This window comes from Nannospalax galili, unplaced genomic scaffold, assembly GCF_000622305.1.
Source record: "Nannospalax galili isolate Female #2095 unplaced genomic scaffold, S.galili_v1.0 scaffold293, whole genome shotgun sequence".
Classification (NCBI taxonomy): Eukaryota; Metazoa; Chordata; class Mammalia; order Rodentia; family Spalacidae; genus Nannospalax; species Nannospalax galili.
In genome coordinates, this window is record NW_008337147.1 from 5,852,052 (window position 1) to 5,871,924 (window position 19,873).

The window sequence follows — 19,873 nt, forward strand, 5'->3', positions numbered from 1 at the left end:
GACTGGGAGCCAGGCTTTTCCTGCTTCCCCCTCCCTGATTTCTCCCCCAAACATTCCCCCCTTCCACACCCTAATGCCCCTATATATGAAGTCCCAGCTCACAACCCGTGAGTGGACATCTTTCCCTTAGCAGACATCTTTCCCTGACATCTTTCCCTGCCCCTCCCTGACATCCTTCCCTTCCCTGACATCCTTCCCTTCCCTGATGTCTTTCCCTGACATCCTTCCCTTCCCTGACATCTTTCCCTTCCCCGAGGGAAAGGTGCCCCATGCGAAATAAATCTGTATCCCGCCGAGAATTCCATCTGTGCCTTGGTGCCTCCTCCATCTGCGCTGCTTGCTCCCGCCCAGTCTCTACCTATCAGTTTCCTTTTTCATTATTGTCTTTTTTTCGAGTCCTTAGACCTAACACAAATTAAAATGTCCCTTTTTTCCCTCTCTCTCTCTCTCTCTCTCTCTCTCTCTCTCTCTCAAGCTCTGCAACCCAATCTGCCAGGACCTCCCTAGCCTTTTCAGCTTCCCCTGCCTTTGGCCTGCTTGCTCCCGCCCAGTCTCTACCTATCAGTTTCCTTTTTCATTATTGTCTTTTTTTCGAGTCCTTAGACCTAACACAAATTAAAATGTCCCTTTTTTCCCTCTCTCTCTCTCTCTCTCTCTCTCTCTCTCTCTCTCAAGCTCTGCAACCCAATCTGCCAGGACCTCCCTAGCCTTTTCAGCTTCCCCTGCCTTTGGCAATTATTTTATTATGCAAAGTGGCCACATCCCCTCTCTGGCTTCTATGTGTCCCATGACTGTAAAAGTTTTTCTAGTCTTTCTTTAACCTTTAACAAATTTTTATATACAGGAAACTGGGCTATTTCCCCACCTTTACAACACAGCTGTGGCCAACGCTTGTCCGTCCGTGGCTGGTTCCTTTTTAGTTACATATTTTATAATCCACTGTAAGATCCATATCAGTACTGTCATTAGCTCCCTAGCTATTTCCAAACTCCCATGATTTATCATTCATAGCACCGCCTACCTGCCAGCTGCTCCAATTTGTCGCTCGAGTTCTCTTAGGGTCCCTTGCTCTGGTGTTATTAGACAAACCATATAACATATCCTTGTCTGAATTTTTCATAGTTTATATCCTGTATAGGGGAAACAGAGTAACTTACAAAGGCAAACACCCAACACTCCACAAAAGATAAACACCCAATGCACTGTTCTGTGGCTCAGTGGCCCACCCTTCCAGATTGCGTCCTCATTCTGCCCACAGTCTCCATTAGCTTTTGTCCACGCCTCATGGGCCTGTGGTCTCACCCCAGGTCAGTAAATGTCCCCTCTAGCATCCACACGTGCAAGACACCAGGGCCATTTTTTCTGTGCCTCGGCCTCCACTGCCAAGATGGTGCCAATGCTCCTGCTCCACCCTCAGCAGCTAACTCTCCCTAGCTCCCTCTCCATAGCTAACTCTCCACAGCCAATTCTCCACAGCAGGCCCCACCCCTCGGAGAAACAAGTACCCCTCGGGGACACAGAAGTGTATAGTTATATTCTATTACAGCAGAAACCACTAGACACCTTGACTGAATAGTCTGGAAAATGTCATTTCTAAATACGACCTTTATTTTGTTTCTGGAAGGGACTGATAAAAAATATGGTGTAAGTGCTCCTTTGATTAACATATCTTACTAAATGTACAAATGCATTTGACCCCTATTCCTGAGATGTGTTGGTATAGATGACTCAGATTTGGGGAATCATGACCCTAACTGATGTGTAAATCAGAAAGAAATCAGAGAAGTGGCAGAGGAGAATTTGACCCAGCAGAGGCTGGTGTACCATATTATGGCTCTTGCCTTTCATCTGGCTGGAATTCCTCCTTAGGGAAAACAGCCAGAGGGCAGAGACAAGTAGTTGAATATGTGTTTATGCATGGAAGAACTTGACCTTGTAGATAAATGATTACCTTTTGATGTCCTGGAATTTAAATGGGTTACCTGAGACCACGGAGATGCAGGTTAAATAGGGTCCTTTAACTTATTCCTAACCACCTACTTCATTGCACAACTTCTCCAGAATTAACTCATTATGTAGTAATTAGAAGTTAGGGAACATTGGTTTTATGTTTCCTATGTGATTATTTACCTAACTTGATCAGCCCAGTCATAGTCCTCAATTTCACACCACTCTCAATCAGGGTACACTCTCTCAAAAACTAATACTTGTCTGAACAAACCGCTTGATACTTCTCTTTCTTTTTCTATTTACCTATTTATACTGAAACTTATATCTGTTAGTTGACCCACCTTTTTTACTACCTTCCTTCAGCTGATGCTGTTCAGTGATTTTGGGATACATGTGAGCTTCAAGTAGATATCTCTGATAATGATTGCCACAATTATCAGTTAATGAATATGGTTACCACGTGATACTCTGGTTCTCTCTTTAAAAATCATTCTCAATACTAAAACACTGTTCAGGCATTATTTTTTTCCTAGAAAAAGTACTAAAATATCAATATTATAGTACAAACTCTGAAAACTCATAAGTGAATTTTTGAAAATAGTAGTCTAAATCTACACACACACACACACACACACACACACACACACAAGCGCATGTACACATGATGGGAATATTTATGTAATAGGTTTATTTGTCTGTCATTTTCTGCCTAAAAGTACAAACCCCAACTGATAAATGCCATTCTACTGTTGTCTTTTCATAAGGCTGTAGGGAAATATGAAATATAGCATAAGAGAAGCAGATATAGAAATTGGCAGATTCTTGAAATATAAAGAGAATTCTGAGCACAAAAGAATAAGTATGCAATAAGATAGTATATAAATATGTCAAATTTAGACACATAGAACAAAACCTGCAACTACAGATAGAAAAAAATCTTAATACAATTATATTTATTTTGATATGTAAATTAACATAAAATGTGGAACATAGAAGATATATTATCATATATTTTATTTAAATCTCAAACTGTACAGGAGTAAAGTCTCAATAGGTTAAATCAATATTTTCTTGCATCTTTCTAGAAAAACCATTGTTACTTTGCAGTGAGAATTACTAACTGCCCATGAATTTGAGACAAAATTCATAAATCAGAAGTATTTTAATGTTGCCTATTTGACTTACACCATAAGTAATTTACAAATATAATAATTTTACTAATCCTATACCATCATAAATAGGAAAGCAGTAATATTCTGCTTAATGTATTAATATGTATTACAACATTATTTGAAGATAAAGTGATGCCAAGAAATAGTAATACTTAAAACAGAAAAACACATGGCTTTTATTTTATTAGTGTATATCTAAATATTTTTATTATCAGATATACACAAAAATAATGGAACCCTGATAAGCATCACATACCTGAAATTATTTTTAAATAAACTCAAATAATAGATCATTTCTCATAAGTAATTTTACAAAAGGATAGTTATTCAAAAATATTCACGATGCACTTATCCCACTTAAATACTAGCATAATAAATATCCAGTGTTCAAATAAAGATCCAAGGAAAACATATATCTGTATACAGCTTCCTGTGGTGGATATCTTCAATTATCAACTTGACATACCTGAGTAGAGGGAACCTCAACTGAGGAATTTCCATCATTGGATTGGCCTGTGACCATGTCTGTGAGGCATTTTCTTGATCATTGAGCTATGTGGGAGGCTCAGCCCACTGTAGGTGGTGCCTCCCCTTGGCTATTTGTCCTGGTTGTATAAGAAAGCAGGTTGAGCACAAGTAAGAAGACTTTTTCTATGGTCTATGCTTCAGATCCTGCCTCCAGGTCCCTGCCCTGAACTCCTGCCCTGATTTTCCTTAGTGATGAACTGTGATCTGTGTCAAGAAAAGTAAAATTAATTCTTTCCTCCCCAAATTAGTTTTATCAGTGTTTTGTCTCAGCAATAGATAGTAACCAGGCCTATCTATATTTCTATGTATCTATGCAGTGATAAAGATTTAACTAAGGGCAAACATGTGCTCTATCTCTGATGACATGGGTATGGATATTAGGCTCCCTCTCAAACTGATATTTTTCACTATGATTTATTTCATATATAAACCAGTTGCCTAAAATTTTAATAATTTTCTCTTTGTATTGATTTGAAATATTCTCCACCTATTGTTTTATTTAACATCAGAAGTTTATTATAAAAGCTTCATCCTTTCCAAATGTATTAGGTACTTTTCCTGTCCCTCTGACCTAAAAGAAGGACCTTAAGGGATGATGAAGTTTGACTTATAATTTAGAGGACAGAGTCCACCATAGCAGGGAAAGTGTAGTGATTTGAACAGCTTGGTCCCAGGAGGAAGGAGCTTCAGAATTCTGTTAACATCATAACTATAAATATAAAATAGAAGATTGGGGCAGATGAAAATAAATGTAAACATCCAGCCTCATTTCCAGAATCCCAGTTTTGCTAACAAGACCAAAGCTTTATATCCCTCCAAAACAGCACCCAGGCCAGGTGTAATACAGGAGCCTGTCTTGGACATTTAACATCCAACCCTAATAACAGGTTTTCTAGCTTGTTTTCTATTGCTACAATGAAGTTCATGACCAGAAGCAACTTGATGGAGGAAAGAGTTTACTTTAGTTTACAGGTTATAGTTCATTACCAAGGGAAGCCAAGGGAGGAATCCAAGGCAAGTACCTGAAGCAGCAATCACTGGATGACGAGTGCTTACTGTTTGCATCCTCCAATTTGCTCAGTTACTTTTCTTATACTTCTCAAAACCAATTGACAAGGGATGGTACCACCCACAGTGAGCTTCTCCCTTCTACATCAATTGCTAATCAAGAAAATTCCCCACAGAAACACCCACAGTCCAATCTAATGGCAATTAATCAATTGAGGTTGTCTCTTCCTATGTGTTGACAGCAAAGACTAGCCATAATACCATGTTTGAATATTTTGGAACATAATTGTCACCAATCAGTGACCACAATTCATGCCGGATGGGCTTGGGGGCCCCAAGGTATAGGTGCAGAAGAAATCAGGATGCAGGGGATGCAGAGGCGTGCTTTATTCTAAGAATCAACCTTATTTATAGTACAACAAGAGGAAAAGAAAATGTTCTTCTCAAGCCAAATTACCTCATCATGATATTTACAGTACTTTTATGATATTTGCACTACCTTTGTGTTCCCAGGGCTCAGCCCTTTTTGGAATCGTACCTGTCCTTCCATGCCTATTAAACATTCTACTTATACCTTTATTAGCTACACAGCTCTGTTTTACAAGCTTACTTAGGAATGTTTAATAGGGTTTAAGGAACTGTCAGTCTCGTGATAGAAATCACTGCAGAAGAACATCCAAGTTCTCAGGGAACTGTGGCTTCCCGGTCCAGATCTGAGTATGCTACTTCAGATGAGAGCTCGGGCCTTCACACATAATCAAGTAGCACTTCATTCTTAGGCAGTGCTATGTCTTTCTGTGTGAAGGCATTGTCTGTCTGGTATTGTTTCCTTTCATAATACTAGTATGAGTGACTTTAAGAACTTGGTAAGGGTTTAGAATGTTGATTTCCTCATTCTTTTATTTCCTTTCTACTACCCTGCGGAAGTATTTCTAAAACAAGAAATTTTCCCTCATTAAATATTTAACTCAGGTCTAAGGAGATCACTCAGCAGTTAAGAGCACTAGCTGCTTTTGCAGAGTACAGGGGTTTGGTGCTCAGCACCCATATGGCAGCTAACAACCATCCATAACTCCAGTTGTAGGTTCACGGGATCCAACACCCTCTTCTGCAATCCATGGGCATTGCAAGACATGAGTGAACTTACATACAAGCATTACACTCATACACATAAAATCGAATAATAAATAAAATATTTAAAAAAATTAATTCCCTAGAGTTATAGCTTGTATAGGATATATTTCTATGTCAAACATTTTCAATGAACTTCAACATCTTTTCCTTGTTTGAATTTTGCTATTCAGAAAAAAAAATTATGAAAGGGTTAGCTTGAGTAGTTCAGTTTCATGTTTTAAGAGATAGGAATATGTACTTTACTACTGTGGCCACTCTCCTTCTGAAAATGTATGCTCCTTTTTTATCTATATTCAGCTGAATAAAATATAATTTTGTATTTAAGGGAAAGAAAATATAGTAGATATTAGTAAAATAATGTTTTCCTTTCTAAATCATATGATTCTAATAAACATTACAAAGAAGATTTGACTATTCAAATAATACTTGTTATTTTAAAAACATGTTATTTTAAAGAAGTTGTTTTAAAAGTTAATAGTAGAAAAACGCTTTAGTTTGAGATATATGAAAGAAAAAAATGGAAAACAGTAAATATAGGTGTCTACTACAGTATTAATTTTGATGATTTAAAAGATTGTAACAGGGTATTTGGTTTTCATAAATTAGATCTAGTATACTTCTTTCCAAATAGGGTCATTTTCATATATACTTGACATATATATGACATACATGTTTCATATTTAAGACAGTGTCTTGCTCTGTAGCCAACACTGGCCTTGAACTCTCTGCATGACTATACCTCCGAAGTTCAGAGAAAAGAAGTGTTCATTACTATGCCTGGCTGCAATTTTCTTCTTTATAAAGGGAAATAAAAATCATCTGGTTCAGAATAGAAATACTTTCTTATATAATAAAGAATATTCTGACTTAGTGGATCTCAAATGTTTATTAGCATTCTGTGTGAGGCTTAAGTTTGGATTTGGAGTTGAAAGTTTTATGAGAAAGCCAAAGCCATTTATTCTTTCACTTCATTTTGGAATACTTTAGATAGCTTCATTTTTATTGTATTTCTTTTCATAAGTAATAGCAATCTTACTGTTATTTATTTGTATAATCTGCACTATATACTTAAAAGTGATGATTCAAAATATCATAATATACAGGGTCTGCCAATGGGAGTGCTTTGTTTTATTTTGTTTCATTACAAATGTATTAGGGACAAGGGAAGCATCCAACATAACTGAAAATTAAATCATAGATTTAAGAAATCTGTCTGCTTAGAAAATACAAGCTCTAACTTTATTGCTTCCTTTCTAAGAAACAATGCTCCCTGTGTGCCAGTTTGCACGTGGAAGAATCAAAATACATAACGCAAAATATATTAAAATATTTCAGTAACATTCCCATAACCTTAAACTTAAAAGTTCTTTACCATTGGCTCTAAATAAACATGGGCCGTGCTGTTGCTGTTTATTAAATATCATCTTGATGACTCTAGTGAGCACTCTTAACACAACTGCACTAATAACACAGTGTTAAACATTGTTGATTAAGTTAAAATTTATTGATTAAATTAAAATTTCTTTCTTTCTTTTTTTTTTTTCTTTTGTCTTTTTGAGACAGGGTCTCCTTGTAGTCCCAGCTGCCCTGGAATCTCCTATGTAGACCAGGCTGGCCTGGAACTCATGAAGGTCTGCCTGCCTCTGCCTAACATAAATTAATCAATATATTAGAATGTTTCATTTAAAATTCAGTCAAATAATTAAGAAAAATATTTTAAAAAGTGAGTTTCTTTTAATTTTTAAAGCAATAAAAAAGAAACAATAAGATGATAATAAATTACAATTACTTATAAATCATGTCAGTGAATGTGAATATGATAAGTGAAATAAGGGAAGTATAATTAATATTCCAAATACAAAGATGTAAAATTTATCTAGTGTAATCTAATCTCTCTGCTCATGCCCTCATGTCATGTTAATGGTCCCTGTAATAAGGTTTTGAGTGATAGTGTTTGAGAAGCATTTTCTTAAATAATTATTAATACATGCTTCTTCCAAAGAACCAGCAAAGTGCCTCCTTCAATGGGATTAACACAATTGGTAACATATGATGAATTAATTTTTACTTTTTGATTACCATATTGAAAATTAGAGTACAAAGACTCATTATCATAACAACCACTCAGCTAATTATTCAGGGCTCATAGAAAGCTTTTTTGTTCATATAAATTTTCTTAAATATTATGTTTTCCTTTATTATTATAATTTTTAATTTGCAATTTTAATATAATTAATCTTATGTGAAAACTAATGTGAACAACAGTATTGGAATAGCTATAAATTGCTACTTTTGTTATAAAAGAGAAAAATTTTCATATCATATCTAAAATTTCTCTCTGGTCAAAACACCTTTAATTCTTTTTCCTTTTGACTATGTACAGTGAAAATAGCATTTTAAAGGTAATTTTCAGTCACTTTTAGGTGGTGTACTATGTGCACTTTACAATTGATTCATAATTGGACTGTGCTGACAATGGAAAATCTTCTAAGTATTGAGCATGACATTTATGACAGTATTGCTGTCATCTTGGCTTCTTTTATTGAAAATTCAGAGAATTATAATTGGGCTAACAAGCCTGGTAGCCTGGTCCCTCTCCAATTATACTAACTAGCCTATTCTAGTATTTGCTGCCTGAACACACATAGCAACAGGAATAGAGGTTCTGTTTTCCTTTCTATTTTATTTTGGTTAGTGCCCAAGAATCTAAGAATAAATCCTCTTTGTCTGTATGTTATGAAAACTTTTGATAATTTAATGTGGTTCTATCAATAAAAAACAAGTATTTTTGTTTTTAAAAGTATATTTCATTAAAACTTTAAAATATTTTATTTATTATATAATGTGTATGAGTGTATTGCCTACACATACATAGTTGCCCCCGTGTCTTTCAATGCTCATGGAAAACAGAAGAGGGCATCTAATTACCTGGAACTGGAGTCATGGACTGTTGTCAGCCACCATGTGGGTGCTGGGATTTGAACCTGGGTCTTCTGCAAGAATGGCCAGTGCTTTTCATTACTGAGTCATCTTTCCAAGCCCTTAATTAATTTTTAATAAAACAAATTCCTATAAAAGATTGATTACAACTGTTGTTACAATGTACTATTTTCTCAGTAATTTAAGAGTTTTGAAAATATTTTCCCTGAGCTCATGCCAAAGAAAAATTTCTCTTAACATAAACCAATCCGTATATTAATGTAGTAGAATGTTTCACTTGAAATTCAGTCAAATAATTTAGTATAATATAAAAGGCGAGTTTCTTTTAATTTTTAAAACAATAAAAATGAAACATTAAGGCAATAATAATTCTTAGTGATTTTAATGCAGTGTGTCTTCAATATAGAATATTGAACTTTTTGTTCTTATTTTTTCTTTGTTTTTCTGGTTTCTACTCATTTGAGAGCATTCAATATGCTACCATATTTTGTTTCAATACAGTGTCTAAATTTCTGTCTGAAGAATTTAAGGTAATATCAATGTTAGTTTTTTCTGTACTGAAATATGAAAAACACCTAAAAATTTTGTGATATAGAAATAAAAGAACTCTACAGTATATGTGGAATATTTCATTCAGATGCATTTTACAGAATTCTAATTAACAGGAAAAAGTACTACTAAAAGCTATGTCAAAAATGGCTTCATATTTTGTGTATGATGTAGAAAATATGTATTTATCTACATAAATGAGTTATAATCATGCAGAAATCTGGAAAATGTGAATACAAAAGACTGAACACTAGAATAATATGATCTTTTCTATGGAAATGAAATACAAAGAATTCATTATTTACTTTTATAGGAAGTGAATTTTAATGTTCACAGTTAAACTAGAAATAATTAATTTTTTAGTAATCATGCAATACAAAATTAACACTGGTTATTTTAGAAACTGACTAGTGAAGAGTAGTAATGATGTTTACATCTTTAATAACATTTCAATTTTTTTATTTACTTATTTGTGTTTGTGAAGATGAAATCCAGGTCCTAGTGAATGTTATTTATCTACTCTCTAGATCAACATAATTATTGATGTATTTCAAATTTGTACTTGAAAAATGAAGTAAGTATTCCATTTGTTAGCAAAGAGTAGATTTCTTAGTGCAAAAGTAAATGGGTGAAATTTGGACTTAATACTATACACATTAGTGATAATTGGGTAATTAATTTGCTTATGAATTTTGTCATCAAATTTAGCTTTAAAATACCACAAAACTACTGGGAGAGGAAGAGTTGCTTTCTTTAAGGGTGTGATACTAGATAGGTTAACAAGGCTCCAGTAGATGGATGTACAGCAAAGGACATTTGTGGGCACAGACTTGAAGTCTGGAATGGGGGAGGAGCACTATAAGAAAGGTGCAAACTGGGGAGGCATTCTAATTGTGATCAAAATATGTAAAAATTTTAAAAATTCAATAGCTTATTATACCTTGACATAAACGACAGAGTGTATAAAATCCAGTGGGCACTCTATGGGGGGTACAGATGGGGGAGGTGGACTAAATATTATTAAGATGTATTTTACGAAATGCCCAGAAGTTCAATAAAAATACATATTATATTTAAAAAATCAGAAAAAATCACACAACAGTTTTGTGACCATTTGTATTCCCCCACAGTAAGTTCCACTTTAAAGTTATGAATGAAACACTTGGAATTTTAGGGAGATTTAATAAAAATTTCTGAAACAGGTTTATTTTATATAACTTTTTGTATGAAAATATTTAGTATGATATTGAATACAAATGAAATTTCACGCAAGTAGTCTGACATTGAACTAAACAATCTCGAAATTTTTCTTCATATCTTATAACAAAGAATGAAATGTAACTAAAACTTTTCCATATATATTTCCTGTTTGGTTATCTAAAATTTGAATTAAATTTCACAACACATCAGTCCTCTGAACTGGAAAATCCATATCTCCCAGTGTGCTGGATAGCTTTAGTGTCAACTTGACACACCTGGGTTGAGGAAGCCTCAATTGGGGAATTGCCTCTATTGGACTGGCCTGTGGACATGTCTGAGGGGCATCTTCTTGATGAGTGATGTGGGAGGGCCCAGCACACTGTGGGTGGTGCCACCCCTGGGCAGGTGGGCCTATGTAGCATAAGAAAGCAGGCTGAGCAGGGGCCAGGGGAGCAAGCCAGTAAACAGTGTTCCTCCATGGCCTGTGCTCCAGCTCCTGACTCCAGGTTCCTGCCCTGAATTTTACCTTGGGCTCCATGATGAACTGTGACCTGGGAGATGTAAGACAAATAAACCCTTTCCTCCCCAAGTTGCTAGTGGTTAGAGTATTTTGCCACAGCAATGAAGAAACAAAGACACCCAGTTAGAAAATAGCTGCTTGCTTCAACACTAATAGAAAGTGAACAAACAATCCCTCCTCTTTCAATCTTCTTTTGTAAATCATATCTAATCAGAGCAGAAAGTATCATTTCAGAAGGGTTTAGAGGCACCTAATTATGCACTTTGAGGGGAAGTCATCCTTTGACGGAGGGACTGGCCTACAGGATTAATTAATTTCCTCATAAAATTTACTTCTTCCCCAAATACTGTTTTCCATTACATATAAATAAGCATAAATTTCTACTTCTTAAAGGAATCATGCCAATTAAAGTAACGGAATTTTCAAACTTCATAGCTATGTAGCCAACCAAGTGCCAAATTGGGCCAAGGCCAACAAATCATATGGAATGAACGGAGCTTTGCTATAGAGCTTGCACTTGTAGTTTACCTAGTGTCTTAGTTCCTTCAGTCCCTACGCCTGAGATTGAAATGTTAGAGTTAGATACACCAATGTTAAAATTCTAAACTTGTTCCTTTCTAGCTCTGTCACCTTCATCCTGCTACATCTGTGAAGAGCTGTTCTCAGTGTCTGGATGATGTAAAATGCTCAAACTACACATCCGTGTGAAAGCTTCATACCTCATGGGTTATATGTTCATTGTTAAATACTATTAAATGTATTCAAATCATTCATGAGTATTCTTTTTAATTTTTTATAGAATTATTGATAGTTTTATACAATATAATGTGATGGTATTTAGAGCCCCTCCCCCATCAGCACCTCCCTCCTCTGGCACCTGCCCATTTCAATGAAATCCGCTAATATGCAATACGGCCTATAGATTCTGATTTGTGTGCCCACATGTCCCTCAGCATGAGTTCATCCACTGGAGCCTAGCAAGCCTACCAAGAGTCTCATCCCTGGAGGAGGCTGTCACTCCATCTCTTAGGTGTCATCAGTTACTGAAAGTTCCTTAGGTTGGGTTGGGACTTCTTATCATGTCTCTACGTTGGTATTTTATCTGATTTGAACTTGCATGAGACTTATGCAAGATGTAAACCATTTCTGTGAGTTCAGCTGCTGTGTGTAACTGGTCAGCTGTCTGGAAATCTCTGTTTCCTTGTGGTCGTCACCCCCTCTGATTATTAAAAATCTTTCCACCCCCTCTTCTGCAATGATCCTTGAGATTAGGGAGGCAGAATAGGCTCATGAATATTCTTTAAAATTTTATTAATTAAAACTTGAGCTAAGAAAAAATATGAAATTAAAGATGTGTATTCTTTTTTTAAAAAAAAAATTTGTTATTTTTATTGTATGTGTATGAGTGTATTGCCTGCATGTATGTGAGTGTTCCTGTATCATGCAATGCCGCAGAGGTCAGAAGAGGTCTTCAGATTCCCCTGGAACTGGAGTTAAGGACAGTTCGTCGCCTCCATGTGGGTGCTAGGAATCAAACCCTGGTTCTCTGCAAAACCAGTCAGTGCTCTTAACTGCTGAGCCATCTCTCCAGATCCATGTATTCTTTAAACGGAATTTGGGATGTTGTGCTTGGGATTACCTCATACTATTTAATAAATCATACTAATCAATAATTTTAATAATGTACTAATAAACTATATTAATCACGTTTTATTTTCATACATACAGTCTTCCTCAGCTTTAACTAACGTTAATGGCATGTCTGTTTTCCTGTGGGATGTTCTATCTAACATCTAATATATCTCTTTCTTCTTGTGCAACCTTTCCTTGGAACCAGCTGCTGCTTCAAAGAATAAAGTTAAAGGTGAGCTTAGTCTTTTCTGCATGATTCATCATGATTTGTTTCCTACTCTGTCTTCTAATTTCTCATAAATAACTGAATCTCTTGTTGGTGATAGCCTTATTTTGCTCTGCATGTATTGTTAATGTTTCTACAAATACAAATACATTAATTTAATGTTTAGTATCTGATGCATGTCTGTGTTTGCATGGTTGTTGGAATGTAATATTTTTGTACCTTATTCTATGGAATAATTCTGTCTGATGAATTTGTTTCCTTAAAAAATTTAGAGCTAGATAAAATATGACATAAAATGACATTAATGTAATGCCTCAATATGGTTCCTGTCTTTATAGAATTATGTGAAAAAAATTCAACATTCTAAAAAGTAAATATTATAATTATAAACTATGGAATTATGTTTAGCAATTTTCTTTTGTTTCAAAGGTGCATTAATTTTCTGTTGGTTAGATAACTGAAAATAAAATTTCCTGAATGGGACACTCTTAGTCCTTGTCTAAAATATCTCCATGAAAGAGCAAAGGACTTGGCTTAATGTGTTCAAGCATTTATGGATTTGAAGCATTGTAAATACGTGAATGATAGTGTGTGGCGGATACACAGTTTATGAATTACATTTTAGTATTTCCCAGAGTACTTTATATAGTTAAAATGCTTTTATGGGTTGTGTCCTAATTACTTTCTATTGCTGTGATAAAACACTGACTGAAACCAACTTGGGAGTGAAAGGGTATATTTGGCTTGCAGTACACAGTCCATCATCAATGGAAGCCAAGGCAGAAGCTCAGGGTGGAAACCTGGTGCACTGCTTATTGCATTTCTCCATTAGCCTGTGCTCAGCATGCTTTCTTGTATAACACAATAGTACCAGGCCAGGGGTGGCACCACCCAAATTGAGCCGAGCCCCTCCCACATCACTCAATCCAGAAAATGCCTCACAGGCATGGCCAAAGGAGGCAGGGAGGAAATTCCTCAACTGAGGTTCCTTCCACCCAGTTGTGTTAAGTTGACAACTGTAGCTATTCAGCACAGACTGAGATATAGTTCCGTAGCAGGAAGCTTTCTCAGAGCATGAGACTCTGAGTTCAATTCCAAGCACCAAAATAAAATTATACTTCTGTTTCCTTAAATATTCTAAGCTACTTTTTAAAATCTTTTGAGTCAAGTTCTACGTTTACAGTTAGTTGTAACACCTTAATAAATCCAGCCTTTAGTGTTGACTGCTTCCTATTCCTAAGGCCAAGTATTTGTTTTCAGCAATTTTACAGGAAATACATTTTTTTTATCAAATATTACAATTATAAAGGCTGAGATGGCAAATTATTACCACCTTTCTTATGTCCTCAAACCTAGCCTATTTTCTTGCTCCAGTAAACATGGCAGATGATTGAATGAAATTAGGCACAGTGATTTTTTTTTTTTTGTCTACTTCATGAAAATGACAATTAAAAAATATTCATGGAAACTTGGAGAGATAGCTCAGAGGTTAAGAACACTTGATGCTCTTGCAGAGGACTGGGATTCAGTTCCCAGCACCCATGTGGCTGTTAATAACCATCCATAACTCCAATTCCAGGAGATATGTACATACATGCAGGAAAAACACTCAAATACATGAGGTAAAAATGAGTGACTGACTGAATGAAATACATTTATAATCTAAACAAGATATTACTTGATAATGAGCATATTTATAAATTTACAAACATAGTATGTTTCTATAACAGAAGGTTACGAGGTGTGATTTTTAGGAATGGAGATTAAAGAACAGTTTATAATAACATGCTAATTGTGGAGTATAGTATATGAGTATAAGTAATGCTATGTATGACTTGGGGAGGTCTTTAAGTGGGAGATAGAACATGAAATAGTTCTTAAAGGATGGCTATGTTATGCACAGAAAAATGTAGTCTATAAAAAAGTATTAGTGTAAGTGTAGTGTAAGACATGGTAGTGGTGGTAAGAACAATCTATTTCAGCACAGTGAGAAGACATTTTGAATTAAGTACTCCATTTTTGTAAGAAAGAAGAGAGGGTAATGTTCTGAAGATTATACAGTAGGCAATGGAGCAATCATAGGTTAACATTACTCCATTTCATTACATAAAGCCGACAACACGGCAGACAGTAGCAAGGATATCAGAGTATAAGGGCTTTAGTCGGGGGAGGGAGGCTATGGGAGGGTGCTCTCTGGGAAGTGAGTGTATAGTCGAATGAGATGATTTGGGATGTTCTGTGTGATACACACACACACACACACACACACACAAAATCAACAAATTTTTAAAGGCTGTATTATGTTTGAGGAGAAGGCATGGAGGTTTGTGTCATGCTGATTGGTAGAGGTGGTGGACAATACCATTGAAGTCTGCCTGATTACTTTGGAGATATACACAGGCACTAAGGATCCAAGTGCAACCGATTATGACTGGTAATAGATACATACAAATTGGAGATACAAGCGCCAACATCTCAGTGTTGTTCGCAAAAACAATGAGTCCTTCTGCAACGAAAAATATATTCTAAAATGAAATGGAAATTTTTTTTTAAAGGTTAAAAACTCATCCAATTTTATGTCTTACAGGGCTTATACTGAGTTCAATAATATATGACTGTATTAATTCAACTGTGAACCTAGAAACTTGCACCCACTTGTGAAAGAGATATACTCTTGCTCTGGAGTGTGTTACTGAATATATTAAAGCTGTAGTGAAAAGCTTCTAATCATATTGTTATTAAATTTTTTTTAAATGCTTAAAAAATAATTCTTCAAAACATAAAAATTTGCTCCTTAATAATTAGTAAATGTGAAAAGCATTATCATTGAAATCTACCTGATGACTTTATATCCATTCTCAGATGCCAATGACCTCAGAAAATAACTGACTGTGACTAATAATAATCTGATATATAGAGATTAGAAATGCATGTGCAAACATCTTAATGTCAATTATATTAAAAATGAAGTTTTCTGTATGGAAAAAAAAAAGCCCCTGGTACTGATGATGTCTGTGTTTACTTAATAATTTGCAAAAATAAATGAAATTTTAATCCAATAGATAGAAGTCTTCAGTGTAAGAAAATAAACACATGATTGAGGGATATACCTGTAAATCCTACCAAACACTAGGTAATTTTAACATGTAAGCATACTTCTGGGCCTAGTTTAATTTTAAATTCCTCGACGACCTTCCTTATTGTTGCATGATCCTCATTTTGTTTAAATATCCTCTCTCCAATTGCATGCAAATAAGCAAGGAGATTTCATGCAGGTTTTTTTAATGTCCTTTCTTTGTTTGAACAAGATTTTATAAAGGCCAGAAATACATTTTTAAAAAATTAATTGTACTTCAGATAAAAATTTAACTTCTAACCAATGTTTGAAAAAAGATGTACATTTACATGAAAGGTAACTGACAGAGCTGATCAATGCATTTCTTTCCCAATCTAGGTCAAGTAAATAGCCTTTAAACAGGAATAGAAATGTCAATAAGCCCAGCGTGGTGGCACTCGCCTTTAATCCCAGCACTCGGGAGGCAGAGGCAGGCAGATCTCTGTGAGTTCAAGGCCAGCTTGGTCTACATAGTGAGTTCCAGGACAGCTGGGGCTACAGGGAGACCCTGTCTCAAAAAGACGAAAAAAAAAAAAAAAAAAAAAACGAAAAAAAATGTGAATAAGATGAAAATAAAACTGTGGTAGCACAAGAGCAATAGCTGTGTAAAATTAACTAATTTCTCCTGGCTGAGACATTACTTTCCATGGAATATTTGGGGTGATTCATCTTTCCTTCATTTGTCCTTGAGGTATCATGCAAACACAGGATGATCTGGAAGACTGAAGAAAAAAATGTTTTCTCATTTTATTTTTAAAAGAAGGAATTCGTTGTTGATCCACAGATTCACAGATTTTTCACCAATGTTGGTGTAATTTTATTAAATCTTCAAAGAATTTTGATTTGTGAATCTATAGAGAGTTCACTTGCAGTCATTCATGGCAAGTAATGAGATAGAAAACTACTTTAATTCTCCACGCACTTCTTTTATTTTTTTAATTATGTGACCAATCAGCATATCTTAGGGCAGTCGTATATGTATGTATTATCTTCTTCTTCTGTTTTGAGACAGGGTCTCCCTGGAATCTCAGCTAACCTGAAATTCAATATGTAGTTTCGTCAAAGGGAGGCTAATGACCCAATCCTGTTGCTTTTTGGAAATGTAGATCTGAGAAATGGTGAGATGCCCCAGCAATGTGCTTACAGCAAAGCAGAAGTCACTTACAAGCAGCATTCAATCTCTAGAACCCATGAAAAAATATACTCTACGTGAGGCAAACACTTGTAATCCTAGTGCTGGGGAAGCAGAAGCAGGAGGATCCCTGGAGTTCATACCTATCCTTCTTGATAAATCCCAGGCCAGTGAGTGAACCCTTAAAATTGGAAGATTTTCCGAAGATGCACACACACAAGGCTGCCCTCTATTCTTCACACACATCTGCACACATATGAACATATGAACACATTATCACAGGCACACACTCACAATAGAAAACAAGCACACAGAACATAGAAGTGGGAAAGAAGAAGGAAGTAAAAGAAGCAATAAGCTATAAAGACTTCAGCTAATCACTTCTGTTACTTTTATGTCTATAAGTTTTGTGTGCTAGGTTAATAGAAAAAGTCTAAGAAGGAAAAAAATGAAGCAGTAAGTCACAAAAACTGAATTCAAAAGTACCCCAAAGAACCAAAGCCCCTCATTCTAATGTGTTTTGAGGGTTTATTTTATTAATGTTTTTGGTGAATGATAGGTTTTATTTTAATTAGCTTTCCAGATAGGTTTCTTTTGTCTACAATCAAAACAGCTAATTACTATAATTGTCTCCTTTAAAGTTTCCTTTATTGATATGCTCTCTTTGGATAGCCCCTTCACCATGTAAAACACTACTAACTGAACATTAAATATTAACATTTTACTTCATCTTCCAAATTTGATTATTCAACTTCCCATGCCTTTTCATAACACCAATATCTGTCTTTTCTAGGTTTAAAAGATTTGAAATATCTTTCACTTTTCCTCTTTAATAGCCCTCACAGGCACTTAGTTATCAAATTGTGCTGATTGTGTCCCTATGGTAGCTTTTATGTCAATCTCTTGGCTTCAAGTCACTCATTCGTTCAAGCTTGCCTGGAGTCGTTTTTAACCAGAATCCTGCTAAATTCTCAGTGTAGCACAATATATTCTACATTTTTATATCATACTGAATTTTAAATAAGATTATCAATGCTTTGCCAATTGGAGAGATAGTAAGAAAAGCATCCTGATGTATTTGTGAAATGCCTTTTATGAAATGACTTTCACTCTATTATTGTTAGAAAGTTAGCCTAAAAGTATCTTAATGATTCATGTTTCAAAATCTTACAATTTTGAATAGATTTAATCTAGCAAAAATATTTTTAGTCTCTAACCCTCAATTTTTTGTCCCTTATCAAAATTTGGCAACATTAGTAAAGATATTATATTATGCCATTTCTATCATACCTAAGGTGATTGCTATTCTTTCACAGTTGATCCCTTAATTCTTACCATCATATTACCATTATTATATGCTTAAATAAATATTGATACAAATATTCCTCCTTTGCTGAATAATTAAAAGTTAGGCAGAGTCCTCAATGACTTGTTATTGTGTGCATGTTTGTGTGTGTGTGTGTGTGTGGGTGTGTTTGCGTGATCTGAATGGGGAAGGAGAATCAACATTTATATTTATTTGTTTAGGGATTAAATATCTACATCTAATATGATTAAATTAGTTTAGTTTTATGAATATGTATGAAATCTGATACACAACTAAAATGTTACATTTAAAGCTAAATTAAAAGGTATATAAGAAGTTGATTTGAGGTCCTCTCAGGTTTTATCTTGTTGGAGCACCATTGTTTTATTTCATATTATAAGTGCATCCCATATATGAAGACTTGTGTTTTCAAGGTAGACATATATTGAATCCGAATTTTGAAGGCGATTACCTGGGGAACTATAGTATCCCAAAATAAATTATACTTATAATTATTATTACTATTAATCACTCTTTAAGTGGAATCTCTTGTAGAAACAAACAAATATGAAAACACAGGTGAAAACAAGCTTAACAGAAACTCTTGAATATCAGCTAAATTCCATAGTCATGATGACATTCATATGCTAGGTTCACTATAAATTAAGATGAAGACAGAAAATATGTGATGATCCACTAGGTAAATATTTCATCTTTTCTCATTTTTAGTATTAAAAACTAAAGACTATAAACAGTATAGGTAAGAGTTTCATCTCAAAGTCAGAAGGAAGGTAAATATTATGAAACATATTTCAGAGAAGGTAATATCACAATTAACATATAAAATCAACTTGTTTTTACAACCATTGCAAAAGTGTGAGGAATAAGTACATAACAGGACTTCTCTTGCAAAAATTGATTAATTACTTTGTAGAATCTCTGTTTAGATTTTAATGTAAAAAGTATAAAGAATTATTAAAACTCCTATAGATTCAAAATTTTCACCAAAAATTGCAAATAAAGAAACAATTATTAGTGGCTGGAGAAATAGCAGGCAGTTAGGTTAAAAGCATTGCCTGTTCTTGCAGGGAGCCTGGGTTTGATTCCCATCTCCCACATGGAAGCTAACAACCATCCATAACTCCAGTTCCAGGGGAATCCAACACCCTCTTCTGACTTCCATGGGCACTGCATGACATGGTTGCACAAACACATATGCAGGTAATACACTCATGCATATAAAAATACAACATATTTTTAAATTATTTATTTAATAACCACATGATTAGAAGAAGAATTTCATTACAGCAGTAACATATTCAATAACAATTTCCAGAGCAAAGATGCATCTCTTTCAATATTCCTCTCTTTCACAAGTGGGTGCAAGTTTCTCTCAGTTGAATTAGTACAGCTATACAATATTGAACTCAGTATAAACCCCATAAGACATAAAATTGAATG

The 19,873-nt window shown here is 34.8% G+C and overlaps 1 protein-coding gene across 2 annotated transcripts in view; it reads left to right on the forward strand.

Annotated features, from left to right (window-relative positions):
- Cadm2 (cell adhesion molecule 2) overlaps positions 1-19,873 on the forward strand; it is a 1,155,779-nt gene that overhangs the window by 777,076 nt on the left and 358,830 nt on the right. Inside the window, exon 2 of one of the 2 annotated variants that reach the window (XM_008832226.2) lies at positions 12,839-12,865. The exons of the other annotated variant lie outside the window; for it this stretch is intronic. Coding sequence (XP_008830448.1) covers positions 12,839-12,865 — 27 coding nt within the window. The remainder of the gene's footprint in view (positions 1-12,838; positions 12,866-19,873) is intronic. 2 annotated transcript variants of the gene reach the window in all.